The 27,381-nt window shown below is 58.4% G+C and overlaps 3 protein-coding genes across 18 annotated transcripts in view; all 3 read left to right on the top strand.

Annotated features, from left to right (window-relative positions):
* SPEG (striated muscle enriched protein kinase) overlaps positions 1-12,892 on the top strand; it is a gene marked incomplete at its 5' end in the record, with an annotated part of 56,875 nt that extends 43,983 nt beyond the window's left edge. For all 7 annotated transcript variants that reach the window (XM_081052593.1, XM_081052600.1, XM_081052595.1 and 4 more), the window contains 16 exons: positions 224-250; positions 914-1,066; positions 1,256-1,298; positions 2,070-2,138; positions 2,405-4,376; positions 4,709-4,840; positions 7,440-7,556; positions 7,682-7,849; positions 7,962-8,084; positions 8,265-8,432; positions 8,564-9,173; positions 9,652-9,891; positions 9,982-10,205; positions 11,062-11,137; positions 11,335-11,484; positions 11,836-12,892. In XM_081052593.1, the coding sequence (XP_080908719.1) occupies positions 224-250; positions 914-1,066; positions 1,256-1,298; positions 2,070-2,138; positions 2,405-4,376; positions 4,709-4,840; positions 7,440-7,556; positions 7,682-7,849; positions 7,962-8,084; positions 8,265-8,432; positions 8,564-9,173; positions 9,652-9,891; positions 9,982-10,205; positions 11,062-11,137; positions 11,335-11,484; positions 11,836-12,028 (4,465 nt within the window). In that variant the 3' untranslated portion in view covers positions 12,029-12,892. The remainder of the gene's footprint in view (positions 1-223; positions 251-913; positions 1,067-1,255; positions 1,299-2,069; positions 2,139-2,404; positions 4,377-4,708; positions 4,841-7,439; positions 7,557-7,681; positions 7,850-7,961; positions 8,085-8,264; positions 8,433-8,563; positions 9,174-9,651; positions 9,892-9,981; positions 10,206-11,061; positions 11,138-11,334; positions 11,485-11,835) is intronic.
* Positions 12,893-14,718: 1,826 nt separating this feature from the next.
* On the top strand, positions 14,719-17,221 carry SPEGNB (SPEG neighbor). The gene is made up of 5 exons (XM_081052601.1): positions 14,719-15,176; positions 15,306-15,433; positions 15,773-16,080; positions 16,661-16,802; positions 16,982-17,221. The coding sequence occupies exons 2-5, from the start codon at positions 15,306-15,308 to the stop codon at positions 17,118-17,120; spliced, it is 717 nt and encodes a 238-aa protein (XP_080908727.1). The 5' UTR covers positions 14,719-15,176; the 3' UTR covers positions 17,121-17,221.
* Positions 17,222-17,784: 563 nt separating this feature from the next.
* Positions 17,785-24,752, top strand: GMPPA (GDP-mannose pyrophosphorylase A). 10 transcript variants are annotated; one of them, XM_081051862.1, is made up of 13 exons: positions 17,785-17,978; positions 18,711-18,770; positions 18,875-18,972; positions 19,892-19,995; positions 20,267-20,453; positions 20,801-20,860; positions 21,924-22,054; positions 23,043-23,177; positions 23,290-23,387; positions 23,556-23,602; positions 23,812-23,904; positions 24,032-24,200; positions 24,481-24,752. In XM_081051862.1, the coding sequence occupies exons 2-13, from the start codon at positions 18,731-18,733 to the stop codon at positions 24,579-24,581; spliced, it is 1,263 nt and encodes a 420-aa protein (XP_080907988.1). In that variant the 5' UTR covers positions 17,785-17,978; positions 18,711-18,730; the 3' UTR covers positions 24,582-24,752. The 10 variants fall into 10 exon arrangements, with proteins under 10 accessions (XP_080907988.1, XP_080907989.1, XP_080907986.1 ...); XM_081051863.1 differs by having other exon boundaries at positions 17,785-17,851; positions 24,481-24,751; XM_081051860.1 differs by having other exon boundaries at positions 17,786-17,851; positions 23,025-23,177; positions 24,481-24,751.
* Positions 24,753-27,381: the final 2,629 nt, after the last annotated feature.

Raw genomic sequence — 27,381 nt, forward strand, 5'->3', positions numbered from 1 at the left:
TAATGGTTCCCGGGCCTGGCCCTGCCATGACCTTTGACTCCTCCAGGGATGCCTGGACCTTTGGGTTCAGAGTCCGCCCTAAAGGAGGCCTCCCTATGTCCATTTGTCCACAGCAGTGTTCACAGAGAGGACACTTCTCATTAGATTCATGGTAGCTGAGAATTGCTCACTTCCGGTGGGAGGTGGGCTGTCCTCTGACCAAGCCACTCTCCTTTCCCCACAGGCCCGTGGGCGTCGTTGCCTTCCTCTGGTAAGGACCTCTCTGCACTCAGGGCCCTGGTCTCCAATGGTCTCTCAGCAGGCCCACTCCTGACATTTGCAGGGCCTGGGGCTAGAGACCAGTTGGGGGCCTGCAGCCCACCTCTTCTCTTCTACCCCCCCTGCTCCTTCCTGCATGGCAAGGGGCCCCATGCGCATGCATGTGGACACCCCAGCCTGTGTGTCTAAGTCTGCCCACCACCAAGCCCCTCATAAGGGTGGGCACACTGGCCAGCTGGAGGGAGGCCGGTGCAGACTCAGTGCCATTTAGGCAGGAACTCAAGGTCTTGATTGTCCAGCAGGGACTAGAAGGGGCAGGCTCAGGTTCAGGGGGCGTGTTCCCTGGGCACAGACACCTCACCTCAAGGACAGGCCATGGTAGACGAGGGACAGATTGGGTCCTCTAAAGTGTGGGCCTAGGGCAGGGACCTGGTTGCCCAGGTCTCAAGGCAGTACTGCCTCCCCACCTGTCCTGGGGAGGAGGGAAGGGGAGAGGACAGACAAGAGGCTGAGAGACTACCCTCTGCCCAGACTCACCCAGCCTCTGCCTGCCCCACAGCCCAGGGCCCCCCAGCCGTCCTCACTGCCTCCCGTCATCTCTGCCTGAGCCCCAGGGCCCTGCCCACCTCTCATTCAGCCCTCTCCACCCCTGCAGTCTGACGGGAATCTCCCCATTCGTTGGGGAAAATGATCGGACAACATTGATGAACATCCGAAACTACAACGTGGCCTTCGAGGAGACCACGTTCCTGAGCCTGAGCAGGGAGGCCCGGGGCTTCCTCATCAAAGTGCTGGTGCAGGATCGGCTGTGAGTGCTCGGGCCAGGGAGCCCCCGCCTGGAGTCCCCTCAGGCCACCCCTGCTCTGCCCAAGCCTCTGCCCTTACACATTCAAGCTCCCAAGTCCTTCGAGGCCCTGTTGTACCAAATATTTATTGACTGACTGACTGAATTAATATATGATAAATCCCTTCTTAATCCTCGTTCCTTTCTTTACAGGAGGCCTACCGCAGAGGAGACTCTGGAGCATCCTTGGTTCAAAGTGAGTCTAGTTCTGCAAAGTCCGGGTAAGAGGTGGAAGGAGGAGAGAGAACGTGATTAACAGCTCCATTTATTGCGTACCTACTGTGTGCAGTTACCATGATAGGCATTTTATATACTTATGATCCATGAGCCTCCCAATAGCTGTGCAAAGGAAGGTATTACTCCCAATTTGTTAAGGAAACAGGCTCGGGGTTGGGATATCATGGCCTCCAAGGCACAGGTCTGGACCGCCCCTACATCCTGGGGTTCTTCATCAGGGTTCTCCCTGGCTCTCAAGACAAGCCCTGGTCCTCCTCATTCCTGTGTGCCCACCTCTGTCCTGCACTGGGCCCTGACTTTCCTGACTGAGGGAGGCATCTGTCTTGGTCTGGCCCACCAGGCTGCAGATGTCTGGGGTGCTGGCTCCACATGGAGACAGATGGTGAGCTGGGCAGTGGGGCCCAGGTCCGGGGCTCAAGCACAGGCCTCCCAGGGCAGCCGGTGTACCAGGACAGGGCCTTGGGCCCTGGGGTGTGCTCCATAACCCACCCCACAGGAGCCATCGAATTTCAGCCCCTCCACTTAGGGTAGGAGGATTGGTCCACATGTGGGCACCTTGGTTGTGGGATTTGTTGTGACAGATCTAAGGGGAAGAGGACCCACAGGAGTCTGGACTCGATACTGCCCAGCCCACTGTCCCCTCCTGGGGACTTTGTCCCTCCATTGCTAAACATCGAGGATCTAGTTGACAGAGGATTGAACCTAAGTCCCTCTTTCCTGGGGTTTGCAGACACAGGCAAAGGGCGCGGAGGTGAGCACGGATCACCTAAAGCTATTCCTCTCCCGGCGGAGGTGGCAGGTAAGTTTGGCTGGGCCCTGCTTCTGTGCCTTCCACCTTCTCATTCTGCAGCCTCCTCTAATCCTGCCATTTTTCTGTCATGTGCCCTCACATCCTGTTCATCTATCTTCATACGCTTTTTATTCTCTCACCTCCCAGCTTCTCCCATGTCCCCTGACCCTCTGCCTGCCTTAGGCCTTGCCCCTCCCCCCAGAAATGAGGTGGGCCTGAGTGGGTCAATCCAGCCCCAGGCTCCCTCTGGTCTGACTCTAGTACTCTGTCTCCAGCGCTCCCAGATCAGCTACAAGTGCCACTTGGTGCTGCGCCCCATCCCTGAGCTGCTGCGGGCACCCCCGGAGCGGGTGTGGGTGGCCGTGCCCAGAAGACCACCCACCAGTGGGGGGCTCTCATCCTCCTCTGACTCAGAAGAGGAGGAGTTGGAGGAGCTGCCCTCAGTTCCCCGACCACTGCAGCCCGAGTTCTCGGGCTCCCGCATGTCCCTTACTGACATTCCCACTGAGGATGAGGCCCTGGGGACCCCAGAGGCTGGGACTGCCACCTCTATGGAGTGGCAAGAGCAGGGAAGGGCTCCCTCTCAGGACCAGGAGACCCCCAGCCCTCAGGCTGCCCCCTCCCCAGGCCAGGAGCCCCCTGCTGGGCCCAGCCCCCTGCGGGGAGAGCTCCGAAGGGGCAGCTCCGCTGAGAGTGCCCTGCCCCAGGCCGGGCCAAGGGAACCGGGCCGGGGCCTACAGAAGGCAGCATCTGTGGAGCTACCACAGCGCCGTAGCCCCAGCCCGGGGGCCACCCGCCTGACCCGGGGAGGCCTGGGAGAGGGTGAGTATGCCCAGAGGCTGCAGGCCCTGCGCCAGCGGCTGCTGCGGGGAGGCCCTGAGGATGGCAAGGTCAGTGGCCTCAGGGGTCCCCTGCTAGAGAGCCTGGGGAGCCGTGCCCGGGACCCTCGGCTGGCACGGGCTGCCTCCAGCGAGGCAGCACCCCAACACCAGCCCCCACCTGAGACTCGGGGCCTGCAGAAGAGCAGCAGCTTCTCACAGGGTGAGGCAGAGCCGCGGGGCCGGCACCGCCGTGCTGGGGCACCCCTTGAGATCCCTGTGGCCCGGCTTGGGGCGCGCAGACTACAGGAGTCTTCCTCCTTATCTGCCCTCAGCGAGACCCAGCCACCCAGCTCTGCGCGACCCAGTGCCCCCAAACCCAGTGCCCCTAAGTCTTCAGAACTGCCTGCCACCCCACCCAGTGATGCTCCCCGGCCCTTGGTTCCCCAGTCTGCTCAAAAGAAGGCTGCAGAGTCCAAGGCAGACCCAGTCCCAGCGCCCAAGCCTATACAGCCCCCTGTGGCTCTGCAGACCCCAGCACCCCCCCTCACACCCTATGCCCAGATCATGCAGTCCCTGCAGCTAGCGGGCTCTGCGCAAAGCGTACCCCAGGGCCCTGTGGCACCTGCAACAGAGCTCAAGTCCCACCCGGCCGTGTTCGCCAGGGTGGCCTCCCCACCTCTGGGAGCCTCGGACAAGCGCGTGCCTTCAGCCCCGGGTCCCTCAGTGCCGGCCGAGAAAGCCCGGGTCCCCACGGTGCCCCGCAGGCCAGGTAGCAGTCTCAGTAGCAGCATCGAGAACCTGGAATCAGAGGCCGTGTTTGAAGCCAAATTTAAGCGCAGCCGTGAGTCGCCCCTGTCGCGGGGGCTGCGAATGCTGAGCCGCTCGCGCTCCGAGGAGCGCGGCCCGTTTCGCGGGCCGGAGGAGGACGGCATGTACCGGCCCAGCCCGGCGGGAACGCCGCTGGAGATGGTGCGACGGCCCGAGCGCTCCCGCTCCGTCCAGGACCTCAGGGCGGTCGGGGAGCCGGGCCTCGTGCGCCGTCTGTCGCTGTCGCTGTCCCAGCGGCTGCGGCGGACCCCGCCCGCGCAGCGCCACCCGGCCTCGGAGGCCCGCGGCGGGGACGGGGAGAGCTCGGAGGGCGGCAGCTCGGCGCGGGGCTCCCCGGTGCTGGCGGTGCGCCGGCGGCTCAGCTCCACGCTGGAGCGCCTGTCCGGCCGGTTGCAGCGCAGCGGCAGCAGTGAGGAGTCGGGCGGCGCGTCGGGCCGCAGCACCCCGCTCTTCGGACGGCTGCGCCGGGCCACGTCCGAGGGCGAGAGTCTGCGGCGCCTCGGCGTCCCACACAACCAGCTGGCCGCCCAGGCTGGCGCCACCACGCCTTCCGCGGAGTCCCTGGGCTCCGAGGCCAGTGGCACGTCGGGCGGCTCAGGTGAATGTGTGAACACGAGTGGGTGGGCAGGGGCCTGTACGGAGCTGGGGTGACAGGTGCAGAGTGCCGAAGGGGGGGGGTGCGCTAGAGGAAGGTTCTGGGAGGAGGAGAGGGCCAGGGACACCCACCGGGAAGAGGCTGAGGAGGTGCTGGAGGCCCTGAGAATGGAATTGGCCGGGCTGGAGCTGCCAGAGGCCTCGAGACAGAGGTCGGCTTGGGAGCGGGCCTGGCCAAGGCTGGATGTTCGCTGCTGCTCTGGGCTGAAGGCTGCAGGGAGATGGGAGCTGTCTGGTACTGGCTGGGCAGCTGCTCAGGCCCCTGGGTCTCCACAGCTTCTGGGGAAAGCCGGAGCAGACTTCGATGGGGCCTCTCTCGCCTGCGGAAGAACAAGGGGTCATCGCAGCCAAACCTCTCTGCCAGCGTCCAGGAGGATTTGGGTGACCAGTACGTGCGCAGCGAGTCAGGTAAGAGAGGCCTGCCGGGTGAGTAGGCCCTCCCTTCCCTAGGGGAAAGTCCTAGCTAGGTGAGAGATGGACCACCTTGAGGAGCCCGGGCACTGGTGGAAGGGCCCTGGAGTCAGCAAAACAACAATCATAGCAGCAGCTGCCAGTAATTAGCAATGCCAAGTATCTTTCTTAAGAAGTAAGAGCTTATTACAAGAGCTGCCTCACTCAACCCTCCCACATTGTTGAGAAACTATTTGTACCATGTACGTGTTTTACAGGTGAGGAAACAGGCTCAGCCATGCTAAGTAGCTTGTCGAAGGCACAGAGCTGGTAGTAAGTGCAGCAGCCAGAGAGTCGGACTGTATGACCCTGTGCAGCCAGACACCAGAAGCAGCTTTGGGACCCCATACTCATGCCTTTCTTGGTCTAGCCTTCTTCCTGGTGGGAGAACCCAGACAGTCTCTGTAAGGGGGGGTGGGGGGGAGTTCTGAAAGATCTCAGGGTAGGGCTCCCCTCTCCCCACAGCCCCCATGCTGATGTGTGTAGGCTTAGATGTACAAGCAAAGACAGACTTTCTCTCCCAGCCTAGAGGTCCGCAATCTGGACTGTCTCCCCAGTTCTCCATTTCTCTACAGTTCTGAACACTCAATTGCCCCTCGTGGCCCCCCTGCCCCTGCAGAAGGCACTTCTTCATGGACAAACAGCTTCCAGGGCTCTTTGCTAGGGGGAGGGGAACACAGGATATTCCCTGGGCTGCAGGGAGGCAGGTATTCCCCACCTGGGGTCACCTTGGTCCCTCACCTGAAAAAAGGGTGCTAAAGGAAAAGGCTTCAGGAGGCCAGGTTTCCCAGGCCTTCGTGCAGAAAGGAGCAGACCCACCAAGCCGGGCCGTGTGCAGGGTCTTAATCAGTCACCGGTTCTTTTTCATTTTCTGATAAAACTCTGAACCCTTCCAGCCATTCCTCAGCTTGGCTTGGCCAGGGAGCTGGGGCGACTTTCTTGAGGCAGTGAGCAGTGGGGGCTGTAGTGAGGGAAGAAGAGGGAGGGAGGCCAGTGGGTGGGGGCAGGGGAGGAAAAGGAGAGGGAATAAGACAGAGAGAGTGGAGCCCACACAGAGGCCTGGGGACAGCTGATTCCTTCCCACCTAGGGCCTCCTTCCCAAGTCTGTTTTGCTTGTGCAGTTGATTTCCTGCTGAGGCAGTGTCCCCTTACCTCATCCTCTCCTCACTTCCTGCAGAAGAAGGCTGTCCCGTGTCCACTTAACCAGCTAGGGCTAGCCCCTGGGGGATGGAGATAGGACTGGCAGAGCTGGGCCAGGGTCACCTTTCACCTTTCATCCTGGCCTCCCTCTTTCTACCCCCTACCCTACACCCTCACTCGGCCTGGAGGAGGCCATTGACAAAACTGTATTCACTTAATGTTGGAGCCTGTGTGGGGCCCATCCTCAGGGAACCTGGGTACTGCTGTTCTGACATCCCCTCCTGCTGAGCATTCCTCTCCTGCCCAGCTCACCCCCACCCCCACTCCCTCCTGGGCTTTCAGAAAGGCAGCAGCTAGGGCTCCTAGGGGTATCTACCCCTCAGCTTTCTCTGCCCACATGAAAAAAGCCCATCTACCCACCCACACCCAACCCCAGTGGCCAGGATCAGATTGAGATATTTCTAAAGAGATATGCCAGGGAGCAGGAATGCAAGTCCTCATGGCACTAAAGAGCCACAGGCCGGGTGCCCTGGCCAGAGACCTTGGCCCTTTTGCAGCCTGGCCTTGGCCCATTCACCAGCCAACTGTGAAGCCAGCTTTGTTGAAATAACCTCTTTCTCTGGTGGTCTGTGCCTGGCTTTCTACTGGTATTTGAAGAAGCTAATCATAACAACAGGAGCTAGCATTTATGAGCACTCATTACGTCTTAGACACATGCTAAGCACTTTATATGCTTCTTACAATTCTCACAACAACCCTATGAGCTTGGTGTTGTTCTTTTCCTCAATTTACAGACAAGACATGGTTCAAGGTCATGCAGATACTGTCTCTTGGCCCTTCAAAAGCTCTCACCTCCTACCTGAGCTGAAGGAGTATTAGAAGGTGTAGATGAAGGGTGAGGGAGGCTGACCCAGTTCCAGGCTCTGCCTCCGTGTGGCCTTGACTTCAGATCTTTGGAGACTGCACATTTTGACTGAACATTACGTTCAACCCCAGGAGTCTCAGCTCAGGTCTCCAGCTCCTCTCCCTTGCCTTGTGGTACCTCAGAGGGAGGGAGTATTGTCGGATCTTAACCACTGCAGACTTTCAATATTTATTTGTTTTATTTTATTTAACAAATGGTATAGGGCACTTCAATGTAGTGCCAGGTCTTGCTCTAAGCAATTCACCAACATAGGAGGTTGCTAATAAGCACCTGCAATAGTCAGTGAAAGGAAAAGATAGTTCTACACACAGCCAGTGCCTGGGGAGAGTGATGCTCACCCCAAAGAAGAGAAAATGTCTCGACGGTGTGGCCTGGGGTTCTACTTTCCATGTCTTTTACCTGCTCCCCAGCTCTCCCTCGAATCCCCCCTCCCTTATCAGTAAGTGGCTGGGGTCCCCACAGACCATCCACGGCTGTCTGCTCTCCCTCCAGACTTTCCTCCAGTCTTCCACATCAAACTCAAGGACCAGGTGCTGCTGGAGGGAGAGGCCGCCACCCTGCTCTGCCTGCCGGCGGCCTGCCCTGCACCTCACATCTCCTGGATGAAAGGTAAGGAGGTTACTTCTCCCCAGAGAGGAGCGTCGGCACGTGGCCTCAAGGCCCGGGGATGCTTGGGAGCTGGAGGCGCGCACACGCTGCCTCACTCCGCCCCCCCTGCTCCTCCCTGCACCCAGACAAGCAGTCCCTGCGGTCAGAACCCTCGGTGGTCATCGTGTCCTGCAAAGACGGGCGGCAGCTGCTGAGTATTCCCCGGGCGGGCAAGCGCCATGCTGGGCTCTACGAGTGCTCAGCCACCAATGTCCTAGGCAGCGTCACCAGCTCCTGTACTGTGGCTGTAGCCCGTGAGCCTGGGGCGGGGACCAAGGGGGGCAGTGTTGGGAGATGTTGGGGCAGGGCTGGATGGGCCCTAAGCTGGAGCCTCGGGGCTCACTGGGACTCCCCTGCTCTTGCCAGGTGTCCCAGGAAAGCTAGCTCCTCCCGAGGTGCCCCAGACCTACCAGGACACGGCACTGGTGCTCTGGAAGCCAGGAGACAGCCGGGCACCCTGCACATACACGCTGGAGCGGCGGGTGGATGGTGAGGGACTGCACAGGCGGAGGGGGGGGGGGGCAAGGGACAGCAGGGGGAAGGTGGAGAAGCCAGGCAGACAAGCGCCCTCCGCGGGCAGACGTCCTCTCCCTGGGCTCCTTACCGATAGCACTGGGAGTTTGGGCCACCGCTTCCGTGACCTCAGCTCCTCCCCCATGCTGCCTACAGGGGAGTCTTCCTGGCACCCTGTGAGCTCAGGCATCCCCGACTGTTACTACAATGTGACCCACCTACCAATCGGCATGACCGTGAGGTTCCGTGTGGCCTGTGCCAACCGTGCCGGACAAGGGCCTTTCAGCAACCCTTCTGAGAAGGTCCTCGTCAGGGGCACGCAAGGTCAGTGAGATGGGAGTGGAGGGTGGCCAGAGAAGGAAGGGGACCCAGAGCCCAGGGTCCACCCACTCTTTGGAGTACCATGGGTTTGCCTCAGGGGGCGCCATGGTGATGATTTCTTTTTCCCCACTTAGATTCCTCTTCTCGGCCACCCGCTGCTCACCAAGATGCCCCTGTTACCTCAGGGCCAGCCAGGGCCCCACCTCTGGACTCTCCTACCTCACTGGCTCCATCCCCGACCCCCACTGCAGCTCCTACTCCCCCAGGTCCCCCCAAGGCAGCCGCTGTCAGCCCCTCATCACCTCCTAGCCAGGCCTTGTCCTCACTCAAGGCTGTGGGTCCACCGCCCCAAACCCCCCCACGAAAGCACAGGGGCCTGCAGGCTGCCCGGCAAGCAGAGCCCAGCCCACCCAGTGCCCTGGTCCCCCCAAGTGAGCCCAAGTCTTCTGTCCCTGGCACTGGGACTCCGACCCCAGCCTCCCCCCATCAAGGGGTTAAACCAGTGTCTTCCTCTACTCCCTTGTATATGGTGACCTCCTTTGTGTCTGCACCTCCAGCCCCCGAGCCCCCAGCCCCTGAGCCCCCTCCTGAGCCCACCAAGGTAACTGTGCGGACCCTCAGTCCAGCCAAGGAGACGGTCAGCTCCCCTGGGGGTGGTCCTCCCAGCTCTCTGGGGCCGGAGGGCACCACTCTTCGACAGGGCCCCCCTCAGAAACCCTACACCTTCCTGGAGGAGAAGGCCAGGCAAGCAGGGCCAGGGAAGGGAAGGGGGACAGGGGGGGAGTGGGTAGAACATAAGGGACACAGGGATTCAGAGAGAAGACCAGACTGCCCTGCCGGGGTGGGGGAGATGCGCAGACTGGGTCCTCAGCACTACTGAGTTCAGATTTTCTCTGGGCGAGGCATTGTGTTAAGCTCTGCAGCCATATGATCTCATTTAATCTTCACAGCTCGGAGAGGGAGCCACTGCGTTATTAGTATCACTCATGTCACAGATGGGAAAACTGAGGTTAAGAGGAGAGGTTATGGGATTTGCCTAAGGTGCAGAGCTACTGAGTGGCAGAACTGAGATTTGAACCCAAAAGCCTAGATTGAACTCCAGAACCCACATTTGCAGTCACTGCATTCTTGCCCCCAGGGGTCCATGCTCGCCCCCCCTAGCCCTCACCATGGAGGTTTCCCCATCTCTCCTCTGAGCCTGTGGTGTCCCCCCAACACATAGGGGCCGGTTTGGTGTAGTACGAGCGTGTCGGGAGAATGCCACCGGGCGAACATTCGTGGCCAAGATTGTGCCCTACGCAGCTGAAGGCAAGCGGCGGGTCCTGCAGGAGTATGAAGTGCTGCGAACGCTGCAGCACGAGCGCCTCATGGCCCTGCACGAGGCCTACATCACCCCACGTTACCTGGTACTCATCGCCGAGAGCTGTGGCAACCGGGAGCTCCTCTGTGGGCTCAGTGACAGGTAGCTGGGCATTCTGAGGGAGCAGGGGGCAAGAGTGGGGAGAGCTGGGCTGGGATCTGGGATATCACGTGCCTCCCCTGGGCCCCCCAGGTTCCGATATTCAGAGGATGACGTGGCCACGTATGTGGTGCAGCTGCTCCAAGGCCTGGACTACCTCCACGGCCGCCATATCCTGCACCTGGACATCAAGCCAGACAACCTGCTGCTGGCCCCTGACAACGCCCTCAAGATCGTGGACTTCGGCAGTGCCCAGCCCTACAACCCCCAGGCCCTGCAGCCCCTTGGCCACCGCACGGGCACGCTGGAGTTCATGGGTGAGAGCACCATGCCAGCCAGGATGGGGGTCAGGGTACTGCCAAAGAGGCAGCCGCCAGAGCTCACCTCACTTTACCCACATGTGTGCCTTTATTGAGTGCTTGCTGTATGCAAGCAATGATCGAATCCACGTCCTTTCCGTGGGTTTTTTTTCAGTTTATCTTTACAATAGCCCTGGAGATTGGCATAACATTACCCCCATTTTACAGTCGCGGAAACAGGCATAGTGAGGTTATTTGTCCAATATCAGACAGTTTTAAATGGTCAAGCCAGGATTTGATAAAGCTGGAAAGACAGGAGGATCAATTACTAATTTATATAAATAAGGAAAACCAGCTACCATTTAGCTGTCCACTAAATACTTAACGTTCATTATCTCTGTTCCTTAGAGTTATTCTGCAAACCACACGTCACAAATGAGGAAATGGAGAGCCAGATAGGTTTAGTGCAGTGCCCCTGTCCTACAGCTAGAAGGGGCAGGCCTGGAATTAGAGCCAGCCAGGCCGATTTCAAAGGCTCTTAATCTTTGTGCTGGCCCTACTCTTTGTGAATGGGCACCCTCCCTTGGAGCTGATCCGAGGGAGCCAGTGACCCTGTTTCTCAGCAACTCTGTAGTTCTGGGAATCCCCACCATTGAGTGCTGGGGCTGATTCCTCAGGTTCCCGAATGTCCCCTGGGGGCCACCCCCACTCCCATCCTGCCTGCTGTCATCCAGGGCCAGCTGCTCTGGTTGGACCCATGGTCTGGTGACCTGGGCATTGTCCTGCTCCTCAAGCCCCCGGGGACTCCCCTGCCTCTCTCCCTGCTTCCCTGCCACCAGGAAACTGGTTCAGCTTGGCCTCTGTCTCCTGTCAGCTCCTGAGATGGTGAGGGGAGAACCCATCGGCTCTGCCACAGACATCTGGGGCGCCGGTGTGCTCACTTACATCATGTGAGTGCCCCCAGGACCCATGTTCTGCCTGCACCCTTTGCCCTCTCCCCACCTCCCCAGCACACGTGAATGTACACATGTGCGCAAACACGCGTGTGTGTGCCCAGGTATAGGTAGCCTTGTCCCTCAGTGCTGTGCCCCCGACCTGTGAGTTGATCCTCAGTTCCCATGTATCAACTGAATTCTCTCTACCACAGGCTCAGTGGACGCTCCCCATTCTATGAACCAGATCCCCAGGAAACAGAGGCTCGTATTGTGGGGGGCCGCTTTGATGCCTTCCAGCTGTACCCCAACACCTCCCAGAGCGCCACCCTCTTTTTGCGAAAGGTCCTCTCAGTACATGCCTGGTAAGTGGGCCCCACACCTACCAACCCCCCAGCATTCCCTGCCCCTGGCCTTGGACTGCCCCGACCCAGCCCATGCCTAAAATCCCCCAACTCCTTCCCTGCCCCTTATTAATAATGCACTGTTAACTACTACTAAATGGTTGTATACCCATCATTTAAAGCTTACAACAGCCCTATGACACAAGCAGAATCACTGTCCCCATTCCAGAGATTGGGAAACTAAGCCCGAGTGGTGCAAAGTCATTCACTAGGGGTCAATCCAAGATTGGGACTCCGACCTATGGGAGGACAGAGCCCCGCCCTGCTCCAGGCCATCCCTCCAAGCTCACTGTCCCTGGTCCTGCCTGGCAGGAGCCGGCCCTCTCTGCAGGACTGCCTGGCCCACCCTTGGCTTCAGGATGCCTACCTGATGAAACTGCGCCGCCAGACACTCACCTTCACCACCACCCGGCTCAAGGAGTTCCTGGGTGAGCAGCGGCGCCGCAGGGCAGAGGCCGCCACCCGTCACAAGGTGCTGCTCCGTTCCTACCCAGGCAGCTCCTAGGGGCTCGGACCAGGACCACAGCCTGGCCCCGGGCTTCCACTTGGGGCTCCCGCTGATGCCTCGGGACATTCCAGGGCCCCCGCTGAGCCTGGTGGGCCCAGGGCTTCGGACACCACCAGCAGCAACATCCGGTCGGGCTATTACCTCATGGACCCGCAGGGACAGAGGTCCCGGGCTTTGGCCATTGCCACCAGGCCAGAGCCAATGGCCACCAGGCTAGAGCCAGAGTGGGAGACTTGTTGGCCAGGCTGGGTGGAGTCAGGAGCAGAAATAGGGGTAAGAACGGAATGGGGAAGTGAGAGAAAAGGATGGGAGACGCTAGGAAGGTTCTAGGGTGGAGGACAGTGCATCTGGGGGGAAACCAACCGAGGAGGGTGTGAGTGGCTGGAGAGGTGGAAAAGGAAGGAGCCCAGGGTGCCAAGGCCATGGACAGGGAGTGAGTGTCAGTGAAGCAGGGACAGGACATGGAGACAGTGTTAGAGTGCCAGAGACAGCATGTAAGAGAGGGCAGCGAGGTGGGGGAGGGAGAGGAGAAAGGACTCAAGTGCGGATGGGGTGGGCCAGCTGCCAGCATCCCGGAAGAAGAAGTGTGGAGAGTTGGAGGCAGGAGGCAGTGGCCACTCAGGCCAGCCCTGTCCTCCTGCCCCAGCGGATGCAGCTCTGGACCCTCTGTGCTGGCCCAAGGATGTCCCCACTGCCCTTCTGTGGCCTTCGCCCTTCTTCTCGTTCATATTTATTTATTTATTGACTTTTATGAAGTTTCCCTTTCATCCAATCCCTATTGCTCATGTCGTCCCCCCAGCCATCCAGCTGTCTGTGCAGCTGTCTGTCTGTCACAAGGAAAATAAAAACAGCAAGCAGCAAGACCTATGTGTGGTCTATGGGGAGAGATGGTTAGGGGTGCAGGGTGTTGGGACAGGAGCATTCCAGTCTTCTTTGGGCCAGTGAGAGCCCAGGTATACCAGCTAGCACCTTTGGACCTGTTTGCCCCCTCCCCTAAGCCTTCTGGCCCCTTACCGCTCCCTTATTCCCAGAGGGAGGAGAAACTTCAGTCTGCTTCTCTATCTCGGAAGGTTCTGGAATCCTGGCAGGACCACTGAATCCCCACCACCACCCTCTAACCAGACTCTGGTGGCTCCCACCTCTTCTCACATGTTCTGTCATCACATCGTGGAGGATGCTGGGCTCTGGAATGGACTGGCCCACACCCCAATCCCGGCTCAGCCTTTCACTCTGCTCAGGAGATGGGCTAGCTCTAGTCCTGACCCCTGGAGCAGAGGGGGTTTTAGGATGATGATTGGTGAGAGCAGGTGGTGTGAAGAGGTGCAGAAGAGACCAGGAGAGCCCCACGCCCCACACTCTGTGTTAGAGCACGGATCAGGGCACCAGCTGCACAGGGCAGCTGTGAGTGCTCCGGTCAACATGTCTGCTGTGATGGGGCCACAGCACTTTCCTAGGTCCCAGGGACACTCAGCCTGGACCTTCTGGTCTCCACGGCAAGCTAAGGGGTCTGCTGGGTGTGAAGGCACCTTGCCTCTAGCTGCGCTCCTGCAGTGCCACAGAATGGTCACTGGGTCCTAGAACTGAGCTGCCCTGCCTTGAGGTGGGGCGAGTGGGAAGCCAGTTCTCGTCAGCTCCAGAGGGACTGTCCTCCCCCTTCACCTCTTGAAAACTCTGTTCTTGACAGTGACAGAAATAAAGCCTCCACCATGAGCAGAGAGAACTGGTGCTGGTGTGTTACTGATTGAGGTTGAGGGCTCCCTAGCTGGAGCCCTAACAACCCTCTGCCCAGCCCAGCCCAGCCTCTCTGGCTTCTCAAGACCCCAGGGAAGAGGCAATCCCCATCATCATAAAACAACAGGATGTTAAAGCAGCTGGGAGGGACCAGAGAGACCCTTGCTCACCTGTCATTTTAGCAATGAAGATATACAGTTTGCCTGTGAGAATCTCTAATCCCCTAGTCACTGCAAGTGTTTCCATATAAAAATGAGGTGCCTGAACTCATATCTTGATAAATGGTAAAATTCTTCTCCCATGCCCTTGTGGTCTTGAGCTCCCTTCCAATCTCCATTGGAAATGGCATGTGAACTGCTTGTTCCAAACCTGGAGGAGCAAAGGTAATTTATATTAGCAGAACTGTGTCAAAATTGCTGTGAATAAAAGTGACAGTGCTCCACAGCCTGGCTGGCAGTTACAGTGAATGGAAGAAATGCTCTTACCTGGTGGCCTGGCTTGGGCTCCAGGCATGTCTCCAGGCTAACCTAACTCCTTCACCCCAGGTGGTCTGATGCCCCTATGCACCAGCTTTGCCCCCAAATGGGCTTGGACCAACCTAAAGTTGCTGAGTCAATCTCCAGGGACAGTGCAACCCAGCCAGACCCTGCCATGTCACATGGAGGACGAGGGGAGATGGGGGTGGCAGGAGGGGATGCTGGTCTCAAAAATCTTTAAGGTCCCCTCTAGATTATCTCAGTTTACCACCAGAGGGCACAGTGCAGAAATAACAACCCTAGACTCTTGGGGCAGGGGAGGGGGAGTAAGGCACTTATAGATTGGTCCTGACAGCCACGTGGCCCTCTCATAATTGGCTGGATGGACATTGAAGTCCTCCGCTACTCTGGCTTCATTTAGGGACACTCCCACAAACACTCGTATGCCTTAACCTATGGTGTTCCCCGGAAGGGCACATCGCATTGTCCAAGGACTGACCTGAGTGTAAAGTTGCCCCGGCAGGCAGCTGCATCTCCTGTCTGCCTGGAACCTTGTCTGGTCCTCCTGGGAGTGGGATGGATGCCCCCTGCCCTGGGAGGGGATGGGGCTGCGTCCAGCTGCCCAGCTGTCAGGGCACTGACGTGCGGTGCACCCCAGAGCAGCTCGAGTTTCCCTCCAGGGCCTGTCCCAGCGGCTGAGCCAGCATCCCAGGCGTCCTCGGGCTAAATAAGGAGACTACTTGGGTCAGGGGGCGGGGGCTGGGGTCCCGGGGGGCTTGGGGCTACCACTCCAAACAAGGCAAGGAGGGGAGCGATGTATAAAACCAGGACCCAGGGCTGAGTACCTGCCCGTGCCCTTACGGTGAAGAACTCCGTGCCGCCTGCTACCCAGCTAGTTGTCTCAAGTCCTGAAGTCAACCCCCACCCCTCACTCCACGGTGAGTCCAGATCCTCAGACCAGCGCTAGATACTCACATCCCGGGGATGTTCTGAAACCGAAGGGGAAAGGCTGAAGGTCTCAGTCTCTGTGTCAGCTTAGACCCCTGCGTTTGTTTTCCGCTTCCCAGATGTCCAAAGCAGCTCCCGCCAAAAAACCGGCAGCTGCGGCCCCGCCTCCGGGATGTACCCTGGATATCAATGACCCCCAGGTCCAGAAAGCGGCCATTCGCATCCAGGCTTCTTACCGGGGCCACAGGTGAGGGAGAGCCCTGGAGCCCTCGGAAAGACGGGAGCTGGAGCTGCAGAAAGCCCATTCCTGCATTGGGGGTGGGGGATACTGAACAGTGCCATGGACCGCTAAGGTCATTAGACTGAGGGGAGAACAGTTACTGAGGTTGAAAGGATGGCAGACAAGAGTAGATCATTATATTAGGGTAACGATTCAGGAGCGGCCCCCTTCCTATTTCCCCACCCCCATGTTTAAGGGTCTAGTGGGCCGAGGGGGCAGGCAGGGTAGGGGGTGCGGGCGACAGGGTTGCGGGCGGGTGGGGACAGTGTCGTGGGAGCTCTGGGCCCTGACCCTGCCTGCGGGTAGGTCCCGGAAGGAGCTGAGGGAGAACGGGCCGCCTCGAGTGCTGGAGCCGCTGAAGGACGTGATGCTGATCGAGGGCAGCGCGGCCAAGCTGACTTGCCGCATTTCGGCTTTCCCGGACCCATTCATCCGCTGGAGCAAGGACGGCAAGGAGTTGCGCGACGGGCCCAAGTATCGCTACATCTTTGAGGACCCTGATGTAGTCGCATTGGTGGTGCGCGACGGCGAGCTGTCAGACTTGGGCCAGTACAGCATCAACGTCACCAACCCCTTCGGCCAGTGCTCCGACTCGGCGCGCATCCTCGTGGAAGGTACGAGCGCCCCAGGTGCCCGCGCAGAGCAGCACCACCCCGCGGGCGCCCGCAGCCAGGTCCAGCCGCTCGTGTATCGCTGGGCCTAGCCGAGTTCGGGCGGGGATGTGGCCAGCCTCGCCCCCGGCACGGCCTGAGGTACAGAGCAGGGCGCCGCGCCGCGTGGGCTGGGAGTCCTTCCCGACCTCGGGATCCTGTCCCGCCCAGGCTAAGAAGTCCACTATGGGTTTCAATCACTCGACTTCCGGGCCCCAAGGTTGCAGCGCGCAGAGGCAGAGCCAAGGGTAGAGCCCTGGTCTTCTGGCTCCCCCCTCCCCGGGGGGGGGCGCAATTTCCACTACCCGGAGCTGTCTCCAAGGCACCGCGGGATGTGTGAACGTTTCTGGGCTTTCACGCGTAGTGTCCCTTTTGGTCCTCCACGCAGCCCTACGAGGTAGGAGGACGAGCAGGGACTGGAGTTGGTAAAGCGAGTTTAGATCCATCTCGTATTTGGGGCTGATATTAGCTGGGAAGGTGTCGTCCCCGCCCCGCCTCACCTCCAGGTCACTCACTGGATCGCATTCCCTTTCCCTTCCTCTAGTGCCGGCGAAAATTCAAAAGGGACCGGGTAACACTAAGGCGCGCAAGGGCACCACCGTGACGCTGAGTGCGGAGATCATGGGCGAGCCTGCGCCCGACGTGGGCTGGACCAAGGACGGGAAGGACATCGAGGAGGATGACAGGCGAGGGCGGGGACCTGCCTCAAGGGCAGGGCCTGGAACTGGAGCCCGGGCCCCAGAAAACCGGCGGAGTGGGACGGGGGTGGGGAAACTGGGAGCGGAGAACAGAGCTGGCTAATTAGCCCGGCCCAGGGCGCACGTAAACTGACCCGCTGCCCCTCCCCTCTCCCCCCCCCCCGCAGGGTGTTTTTTGAGATCGGCAGCACCACCACGACGCTGACCATCCGCCGGTCCACACCCCAGGACAGTGGCAAGTACGAAGTGTACGTGGAGAACAGCCTGGGTATGGACCAGAGCTTCGCTCGCGTGGACGTGGCCTGAAAAGGACCCTCGGACCTTCCGCCCTGGCTCCGAGCCCGGGAGTGGGTAGCACCAACAAGCCCCCTGCATCTTGCTTAATAAAACTGCTCTCTTTGACCCTCCGCGTCGATTCTCTTCTTTTGAGTTGCCATCTCCTCTCCCCGCCACCCGTACCCACACTCTTCCAGACCCACACATCAAGGTCACAGGGAAGTTTGGAGAGTGCCTGGTCCAGTACCTCATTTTACAGACAGTAAGTCTGAGACAGGCTTTTCTCACGGCAGAAAGCTCCTTCACTTCCCAGGATGGGCAGAGGCGTCAATGACGCCGCCTTCTTTTCTTTTGTATACCTCAAGCCTCTCCCACTCGTGGAGGGTTTGCACGCTGGCCATGCCCGGTTCAAGGCTGACCTCACGCCCTCTCATCTCTAGTCCCGCTTTTCCCGCGTGACTTAGTTCTCTACTTTGGCTGCTACCCCTGGGCCCATTCCCAGACAGTTTTTGGTCCTAATCTGAGTTCCGGCTTGTTTCTCAAGCCCCACCCCTTTTCATTTAGCCCCGCCCCTTGGATGCCTTGGCCACGCCCCCGTGTTCGCCCGTAAGTCCCCCCTTTCTCCTCTCAGAAGAGGGAAAGGAGCTTAAGAACTACAATCCCCGGCAGACTTTGCGAAGTTCTCGCGAGTTGCGAGAAGACACGTGCACGGAAGGAGCGAGCAGTAGCGGGCGGCAGAGCTGGAATAAAGGGGGCTAGTGGTAAAAGGACCTGATGGAGGGGTAGCGCAAGGGGTAGAGGGCAGCGGACGGCCCCTGGACGGAGGGCGGCTTGGCGGTCCCGGCTGGCTCTCCGCAGCTGTGCCGGTTCCACAACTGGATACGCGAGGTTAGGGTTTATCAGACAGAATCAGCTGTGAGATTTAGAGTCAGCAGTCAGCCCTCTGAATTCAGAGATTCGGCACTTGTCGTTAGTATTGGGACTCAGGGGGTTGGTAGATTCAGTATTTGGGATGCCAAGGGAACCTGTCTTGATTTAGGATTCATCACCTACGGGTTAGTTTTAGGATTCAGGTTCGGCAGCATATAGAGAGTTTTTGCTAGGGTTTGGAGTTGTCAAATGGAGATTAGTGTTTAATACTCGAAATTCACTCTTAGGATTGTAGTTAAATATTTGGGGCTCATTCAGGATTTGAGGTTTAGTATTCAGGGTTCACTATTGGGATTCAAGGATTAACATCTAGAGTGAGGATAAGCAATTTGGGCATTGGTGGCTTTGGGGGTTTGGGTGTTTTGAGGTTTGGGGTGTGAAAAGGTCTGTTGCTGAGTTTCTGCGTTTGTGGCCAGAGGGAAGTCTGTTAGGGATCAAACTGCAGGGTGTAGATTTCAGAATTTGGGAGGAATCACTGTCGGGTTTGAAGGCCAACTGGAATCTGGGTTGGGATTTGAGATGTGTAGGATTTATGAGGTGGTGTGCCCAGGGAGGGACTATACTGAACCTTGGATTTACATCCTGGGAGAGACGGCTCAGTGTTGCTATTTGGGGTTTGGTTGAGGTAGGAGTGGGGTTTCTGGGTTGGGATATGAGATCTGAGCCTGACTTCTCTTTTGGGATTTGAAGTTTAGGAAGCATTCGTCATCATGCTTAAAGCTGTGATCCTGATTGGAGGCCCTCAAAAGGGTGAGGAGCCAGGGCAATGAATGGAGGAGGTTGGGCTGGAGTGGTTGGTGGGTGGGGACACAGGGAGGCGGAAAGCTGAAACGTGCTTCTCTGTCCTCTCCCAGGGACTCGCTTCAGGCCTTTGTCTTTTGAGGTGCCCAAACCCCTGTTTCCGGTGGCAGGGGTCCCCATGATCCAGCACCACATTGAGGCCTGTGCCCAGGTAACTCCATAGGCTCCCCTCTCCCACCTCACTTCCTGCTCATCTCATGTCATATGTCCTCCTTTTCCAACCATGACCTCTTCCCACCAGGCAGAACTCCAGGGACCACCATTTACAAATGATAGTGTGAATGGCACCCCTGGGAGTTGGCAGGGCAGCTGTGCTGCTGTCTTCCCTTAATCTAATCTCATCTGGCCTCTTCTTGGTCAGAATTCACAACTGTTTTTAAAAGCATGGAATGTGAGATTAGGCAGGAATCTTAGAGACAATTTAAAACTGTAACATGGGAAACCTTAATGAAGAACGAAATCTTACTACCCTTGCTCATTATGGAGTTAATTCCTTTATTGTTTTTGGTATTGGGATAGGCAAGGTTTTGATTTAAGTCCAGTCTTTGCGTGCTATAAGGCACTGAGCAAATTTCTCACCCTTTCTCAACCTTAATTTCCTTAATTGTAAAGTGGGGGTGATTAGTCCCACTTTGTGGAGGTGGCAAAGCTTAGAGATATTTGTAAAGTACCTAGTAGGATGTAGACACTTATAAATAGTATCCTTACCTCACACTGATCTCAAGCTCAGATTGACAGATAATAAGTTTTGGGGGAAATGAATGGATTATCCTTTAATGCAACTTGGTAGGCAAAACCTTTCCTAGGGTGAGCCCTACTTCAGATGTGGAGGTGCGGGGGGAATAATAGAATAATAAAAAATTGAAAGATTAGGGACTGAGACTTCCTCTGACTCTCTCATTGTCCACAGGAGATATCAGGCCGGCGTAGTGAAGTGAGTGTCCAGGACACCACAGCTGAGACTGAAACTGTGGGTCTGGACTTTGGGCCAGTACCAGGCATCTCTCCCTGCTGTCATTCTCTCCTGTCAGATGTGTTTTTTTTCTCCTAACTTCTTCCCTTGTCCTCAGGTCCCTGGGATGCAGGAGATTCTGCTCATTGGCTTCTACCAACCTGATGAGCCTCTTACCCGGTTCCTAGAAGCTGCCCAGCAAGAGTTTAACCTTCCAGTCAGGTCAGGTGTTTGCCACATGTGCTGCATGGGTGTAGAGGAGTGGTGCCAGGCGTCTTGAGTTCTCGGGAATGGGTTGAGTCGGCATTTGCCCAGAGGTCACCCTCACACACTAGGAGGATTTTTATTTGGGCATCCCCGAAACCGGGAATATATTGTTTCTTTGTGGGTCTTGGGCAGATGTATTCTGGGAAAAGGAGAGGTCAGGTACTCAGGCTCATGGTAGCCTTCTCCTCTCATCTCACTGAGCTGGCTCTGGGTTCCCTGGGGACAGGTACCTGCAGGAATTTGCCCCTCTGGGCACAGGAGGTGGTCTCTACCACTTCAGGGACCAGATCCTGGCTGGGGGCCCTGAAGCCTTCTTCGTGCTCAATGCTGACGTCTGCTCTGACTTCCCCTTGAGTGCCATGTTGGCTGCCCACAGACACCAACCTCACCCCTTCTTGCTCCTGGGCACCACAGTAAGGGGCCCTGGAAGGCTGGAGGGTGTCGAGGGGGTGATCCAGAGAGGTTCCTGGAATGCAGGGTGTTGGGGAAGCAGGGCCAGCCCAGGGAGTTGGAGTGGAATCGGGCGTTAGGAGGGAGAGGTGCCAGAAATCCCGGAAGTAATGGAGGTGGTGGTGGAGACCCTGATCCCTTTGACTACTCAGAAGTAGGGAGGGGGAGGGCAGCTGTCAGTTCTCACCCCAGCTGAAGGCTTGTCAGTGAGGGAGCTGCGTGCCAGGTGCCATAGGGGAGGGAAAGCAAGAAAAAGAAAACAGGCCTTGCTGCCCTGGAGCAGGCGGGTCACGATGTGTCTGTCTTTCAGGCTAACAGGACACAATCCCTCAACTACGGCTGCATCGTAGAGAATCCACAGACACATGAGGTGAGAGCAGAGAGGGGGCTGGCTGGGTGCCTAATCTGTCCATCATCATTCTCTTATCCATCAGCCTCTAGAGAATGCTGGAATGCTATAGGGTGGGCCCCAGGCTTGTCAAACAGGTGGGGCACATCCTCCGTTGGTCCTCTTCTGTGCCTTTAAGAAAGATCAGTGAAGAGGTAACAGTTAATTTCCATGGGTGTAGTGCTCCAATAGACATATGCACAGGGTGCTATGGCAACACAAAAGGGGCCCAACCCAGCCTACCTGGATGAGGGTGGGGAGGGTTCCCTGGAGGAGGTGAGGTCTGAGCTGAATTAAGTATGTCAAGATGAAGGAGACAGGAAGGCACTGCAGATAAAGGGAACGATATGTGCAAAGGTATGGAGGCAGGAAATAGCATCGTACCTCCAGAATTATGAAGGTGGGAACATAATGGCAAGGCAGATGATCTCTGCCCCTGTCTCTGAAACTCCCTGCCCCGGAGCCCAACTGACTTTCACACACCCTTTCATTTGTTCAAGCTTTAGTATTAAAAATATGAATACACACTCGCGCGCACGCACAGTTTTGTGTTAGGCACTAGCTAGGTGTAAGGAACAGAGCCAGAAAGACACAATCCCTGCCTCTCAGGAGCCCTCAGTCTAGTGGGAGACAGTCAAAAATCAACCACTTCAAGTGACAGGTACCACGGGTGAGGTGTGGCCAGAAGACAGGGAATGCCCAGAACTGAGCTAACTCTGGGGCGGACAACAGTGGACGTAGAGAGGGAGCAATCATGTCAGCTGGGGTTTGAAAGCTGAGTTTTCCGGAGGAAGGGCATTCCAGGCATCGGCATGCAGCAGCATGGAGCTGTATTCCGGGAGCACTGGGGGAGGTGGGGAAGATTGGGAAGAAGGCAGGTAGTTCAAACTTATCTTGAAGGTGAAGTTGAAGGGCAGTGGCAAGGTGCACTGTGCGTTTTAGGAAGACCCTGCAGTGGCAGTAGGGAGAACCTGGAGATCGGAGGTTCTTAGGGGATGGTGGCTGTGGCCCCTCCTCTGTTGACCCCTTCACGCTCTGTCCTCAGGTCCTGCACTATGTGGAGAAACCCAGCACTTTCGTTAGTGACATCATCAACTGCGGCATCTACCTCTTTTCCCCAGAAGCCCTGAAGCCCCTTCGGGATGTCTTCCAGCGTAATCAGCAGGATGGACAACTGTGAGGCAGGCCCCGTGGCCCTGTAACCCCCAAGTACCCCCAGTTACAGCCCCCCACCCCCAGTCTCTGCTGTCTCCACCTCAACTTGCTCACCTTCCCCCTTCCACTTTGTCATCTCCGGCCGAGCCTCCCCATCCCTCCCCTTCTAACCTCATTCTGTCCCTCTTCCTTATCCAGCCCAGTTCTTCCCATCACTGCCTGCCCACTTCCCTTCTGGTCCATTTCTCTTTAAGCCCTGAGTGTCCCAGAGATGTCTTTCAGAACAGACGGCAACACACACACTTGGGCGCACACATGCTTGGATGCACACACACACGCACACATACACTGAGGGGGCTCCCCTTGGAGCATAGCATCCCAGAGCCCTGCTCGCAACAAGTCACAATCCCAGGGTGGTCCTCCTAGGCCTAGGAACTGTTCCCTTCTATGGCTCCCCTGTCTTCATTCCCTCTCACGCCTCATTCACTCATAGCCATCTTCTTACTCCCACCCATATCTCTGCTTCTCTCTCCGTCTCTCCTGGCCTCTGTTTCTGCTGAGCTGGCATCTCTACCATCTCCCTCTCCCTCTCTTTCTGTGACTGTCTCTGCCCTCACCAGCTGCCTTCCTCTGGGGTGAGTCTGTCTGTGTTTCATTCCATCCAGTGAGAGGGAGGGGGACTGGAGGTGGGGTTCAGAGGTGTGGATGGGGAGGAGGATGGGAAAATTGGGGGAAGCCAGGTCTTGTCACTCTTTCTGGACAGGGGGCAGGATAGGCAGCAGGTGTATGCTGAGGTCTTCCCTGGGATAGCGCCCCAGCTAGGACCACGAGGGGGTGATGTGTGTGAGCAGTGGGAGAGGTTCCTGGGATGTGAGCATCCCTTTGGAGAGAATTGAGCAGACCTTGCGACGTGGTAGGGTTCCCTCTGATTCCCACTCCGGAGAGACTGTGTTGGCGCCACAGTTGGGCTCAGCTGGGGTACTGATGTCAGCATCCCTTCCTCTGCCAGGGAGGACTCTTCAGGCCTGTGGCGGGGGGCAGGCACCATCCGCCTGGAGCAGGATGTGTTCTCAGCCCTGGCTGGGCAGGGCCAGATCTACGTGCATCTCACAGATGGTATCTGGAGCCAGATCAAGTCTGCAGGGTATGGCAGGGGCCTCTGGTGGGGGGCTGGGTCTCCTAGGGGTTGAGACTGCAGAGCAGTGGGCACAGGCCCTGCTGGTCCCTGAGTTCCTGCTCCACTCTGTGGCCCCCAGCTCAGCTCTCTATGCCTCCCGCCTCTATCTGGGCCAGTACCAGCTCACTCACCCAGAACGCCTGGCCAAGCACTACCTGGGGGGGCCACGGATCCGAGGTACCCACCCTGCCCCAATTCCTCACCTCTGTCCCCCACCCCAGCCCCCTCTGCCCTCAGAGCCATGGCTCCTGACTTCACATGCAGAAGTAAAATCGCAATCCCTCCCCTCCCTGAACGAGATATGGTTTGGGGTATTTGTCCCCAGGTCCTCTCTTCTGCTTCTAGGAAACGTATACATCCACCCAACAGCTAAGGTGGCCCCTTCAGCTGTGGTAAGTGGCAGACCAGCTCAGGGAGATTCGGAAGGTGGCTGTCAGGATGGCTGGGGCGGTGTGGGTACCTTGGAGTGCTGGTCTCTGCTTCGTAACAGCCTGTCATGCGGCCTCCTGCAGTTCCCTTCCCTGTATCTGTTCTATGAGGGGACTGGGTTTGGGGTCCTTCAAGACCCTCCAGGACTTATGGTATGTGCTCTGCTCCACAGCTGGGCCCCAATGTCTCCATTGGGGAGGGGGTGACTGTGGGCGAAGGTGTGCGGCTCCGAGAGAGCATTGTTCTCCATGGAGCCACGCTTCAGGTAAGTACCTGGGCACATGCAACAGGGTCTGGCGCCCCACGAGGCTGAGGGGAGGGGTGGACCCCATGGGCTCTGCGTCTGGTCCCTTCTCACCGCACCCCCCAACACACAATGTCCTGTTTGGCAGGAGCACACGTGTGTTCTGCACAGCATCGTGGGCTGGGGGAGCACTGTGGGGCGCTGGGCCCGTGTGGAGGGTACCCCCAATGACCCCAACCCCAACGACCCCCGAGCCCACATGGACAGTGAGAGCCTCTTCAAGGATGGGAAGCTGCTGCCTGCCATCACCATCCTGGGTATGGCTTCCAGGGGATGCAGGGCTGAGACACCTCCACAGGTGCCGGGTGGGCTCTGTGGGGAGCACTTGAGCATGCACGAGTGTGTGTGTGTGTGTTTTCCTCCAGCAAACATTTACCAAGTGCCTGCTCTGTGCCAGGCCCTGTGTGAGTCACTGGGGGCACGGGGCCAGAGCACAGATGGGCAGGGAGGGTGCCTCCCCATGGCAGTGGCCCCAAGCTCCTTACCCCTCCCATCGCCTCCCATGGCCCCCCCCTGGTGCTCTTGTCCACGCTGCAGGCTGCCGCGTCCGGATTCCTGCTGAGGTGCTCATCCTGAACTCGATTGTTCTGCCACACAAGGAGCTGAGCCGGAGCTTTACCAACCAGATCATCCTCTGAGGGGGCTGTCAGAAGGCCCACCCCAACTCCGACCCCTCCAGCCTCTGTGTAGAATGGACCTGAGAAGCCAGGCAGGGTCTTCACAGACCCGGAGCAATGTGGGTCGGCAGAGGACTCCGGGGCTCCGTCTCCACTCACTCCCTAATAAACCCCATGAACCTTGGAGCCTGCACGGACTCGGTTTGTGCCTGGGCTGGGGTGGGGGTGGGGGTGGAAGGGGGGCAGCTGAGTCAGGCCCCCCCACATTAGCATTTAAATTGGAGTCCTCGCTGCGGGCTCATGAATAATGAATCTGGAGCCCTGGTAAATCTCCCCCTCCCACTGCCTCAGCCTCGCACTGCTCCAGAGGAAGGCCCTCAAGGCTCCCAGCCTGCCGGCCCCGCCTTCACCCCCCCCTCCCCCGCCACGCTGCCTGCCTGCCTGTTCCTCTTCACTGGGCCTGAGTCAGGCCCGGGAGCGGAATGCTTCCGAAGGGAAGGGTGAAGGATTTCAGTTGGGCAGTGAGGTGCCGGGCGCAGGCCCGAGGTTTGATCACCCAACACCTGCTGTCCTTGGTTCTCGCGGAGCCTCAGCCCCGCCCATTTTATGCTTTGGCAGCTACCTCCACTCCTAGCCCTGCTTTCGGCAAGTTGGGGGCGTTTCTCCCTCGCCCTCCCGAGGCCTGGTGTCCGCTACTCTCCTGGCAGGCAGGGTGGGTCTGTAATCAGCAGGCAGCGTTGTTCTGGGCGGGGAGGATACCTGGCCACCTCCCACCACCGCGGCTTTGCCCTTCAGGAGGTCTCGGTCCTCCTCTCTGCATTCCGGAAGCCCCTGAGAAACGCAGCATCTCTCTTGCTCTCCCATGACCCCCACATGCCCCTCTTGGTGCCCCCCTTTCCCCAGCTGTGGGTGCGGAGCTTAGTTGCCAGATGAGCTGGTAATGATCGTAATCTGCTAATTGAGAGGAATCTAATTACCCGAAGAGAATGGGGGGGCAGGGTGTGGGTGGGAGGGAGGAGGGGGTCCTGGCAGCAGGCAGGGGTGCAGGCGGCAGGGTGCCGGGTCTCGTTATCAGCATGAGGGTCTGGGACAGAGCCCAGGGTTTCATAGCTTCGTTAGCTGGGCAGTTGGGAGATGCTCTTGCCCAGGAGCTGGGCTGAGGGTGACGTGGGGATGGGACTTGATGTGATTTCCCTGCCGGCGGTGTGAGAGCGCCGGAAATACCGGGTGTTAGCAGGCCTGACCTCTAACCTGCTTGACTCAGCCCCTCCCATTTCCTCAGCTTCTTGCCTCCGGCCCGGACCTTCCATCACCTCCGCGTGGGGTTGGGAGGACGCAGCAGAGACCTACTCTGGGCCTGGGGTCAACGCCCTGAGGAAGGGGCTGGGAGAGGCGTGGGCCTCGGGTGGGGGTGGGTCCTTTCCCTCTTCCCAGGCCTGACCCTTCTGTCCCAGTGCTTGGCAGAGCCCACGGCAGCTCCATCATAAATATGATAATTTAATTATTTTCTCAGCAAAACACCGTGAAATCCAATAAGTCTGTGTCAGGCCCTGGCCCCCGAGACCCCCCTCCTAGGCCAGTGGAGGGTGGGGACATGGTGGGGAGACGCACTGGAAGGGGAAAGGTCAGTGTTTGAAGCGAGGGGGCTAGTGAAGCTGAGGTCTTTGTAACGTACCCCCCAGGCTGATGGAGTCACTGTCGTGTGTGAATATGTACTCAGGCGGAGGGGGTGGGGTATGTTAGAAGTTGGAATGCCCCCCACTCCTCTATAGCCTTGTCTGCTGTGGGAGGGGCCTCAAGCCCCATCCATCTGAGGGCACAGCTCAGGGCCCAGGATGTGGGAGCCCCCTGCCTCTGGAGGGGAGAGAGCAGGGAGCCCCCTTTTCTATCACCTCTGGGACCTCATTTTCCCTGTAGGGATAGGAGGGTGCTGGCCCCTTGGAGGGGTAGAGAAGGGAGAACTGAGGGAACTGGGCTGGGAAGTGGGGGATGACGGGGGCGGAATGCGGGGGAGGGGTGCGCTCCTGCCATTAGTGCTTTTTTCGGTTTCCATAAAAAGATTATTCTGTAAAATCAGCTAGGGGAAGCGAGCTGGGGGCCGGGTCCCTGGCACCAAGCATGATGGGGCGACTGGGGAGGGGAGCTGGGTATGGGGACGGAGTGTGGAAAGATATTGGGATGGGCTTCTGGAGCCAGCGAGGGGGAGAAGCCGAGCCAAGAACATGTTGGGAGGAGGCTGGCCAGGACATGATGGGGTGGGGGGCAGGGCCCTAATCTTCTTCCTGCCCCTTTGGTGGGGCTGCCCTGGACCCAGTCCCACCCCCATCTCCACCTCCTCCCTGCAGCACTTAGCAGCCATTATGGGGGGGAGCAGATTGCAGCCCCCTCCCTCTCTCTGGGAAGCAAGCACAGCTGGGGCCCCACCACATCTGCCGCATCAGCACGGAGCACAGCTGGGTGTGCCCAGAGCCATGATCCCCAAAACACAAAGGGGGCGGGGGCCAAGGAGAGCCCAGACCCCTGAGACAAGCACACTGACACCTCTGCCAACAGACACATACTCCTTGAGGCAAACGAAGCTACACCCACCACCACACACGCTCCCTCATGTGCAGAGACAGGAGAACTGACAAACATGCAATTACTCTGCCCCGCCCGCCACCCCCGCTCCACTCTCCCCACCGCCTCTCCTCCTCCCCTCCCGGCTCCCTTCTGCCACCTCTGAACCGCCCAGGGCTCTCATCTGGAGGGTGCAGGGCCTCAGCCTCCCCAAGCACACCCTTCTGGGAAGCTGGGAGAACAGGAGGGCTGGGGGTGGTAA

Source organism: Rhinolophus hipposideros (assembly GCF_964194185.1).
Source record: "Rhinolophus hipposideros genome assembly, chromosome: 6".
Taxonomy (NCBI): domain Eukaryota; kingdom Metazoa; phylum Chordata; class Mammalia; order Chiroptera; family Rhinolophidae; genus Rhinolophus; species Rhinolophus hipposideros.

What these genes read in the sequence shown, in the direction of transcription:
- SPEGNB (XM_081052601.1), top strand. Translation starts at nt 15,306, where the DNA reads ATGTCCAAAGCAGCTCCCGCCAAAAAACCGGCAGCTGCGGCCCCGCCT. An exon ending in GGCGCGCATCCTCGTGGAAG is followed by an intron (nt 16,081 to 16,660) that starts GTACGAGCGCCC and finishes CCCTTCCTCTAG; the next exon opens with TGCCGGCGAAAATTCAAAAG. An exon ending in GACATCGAGGAGGATGACAG is followed by an intron (nt 16,803 to 16,981) that starts GCGAGGGCGGGG and finishes CCCCCCCCGCAG; the next exon opens with GGTGTTTTTTGAGATCGGCA.
- GMPPA (XM_081051857.1), top strand. Translation starts at nt 18,731, where the DNA reads ATGCTTAAAGCTGTGATCCTGATTGGAGGCCCTCAAAAGG. An exon ending in ACATTGAGGCCTGTGCCCAG is followed by an intron (nt 18,973 to 19,891) that starts GTAACTCCATAG and finishes CCTTGTCCTCAG; the next exon opens with GTCCCTGGGATGCAGGAGAT. An exon ending in TCCATGGAGCCACGCTTCAG is followed by an intron (nt 23,905 to 24,031) that starts GTAAGTACCTGG and finishes CCTGTTTGGCAG; the next exon opens with GAGCACACGTGTGTTCTGCA.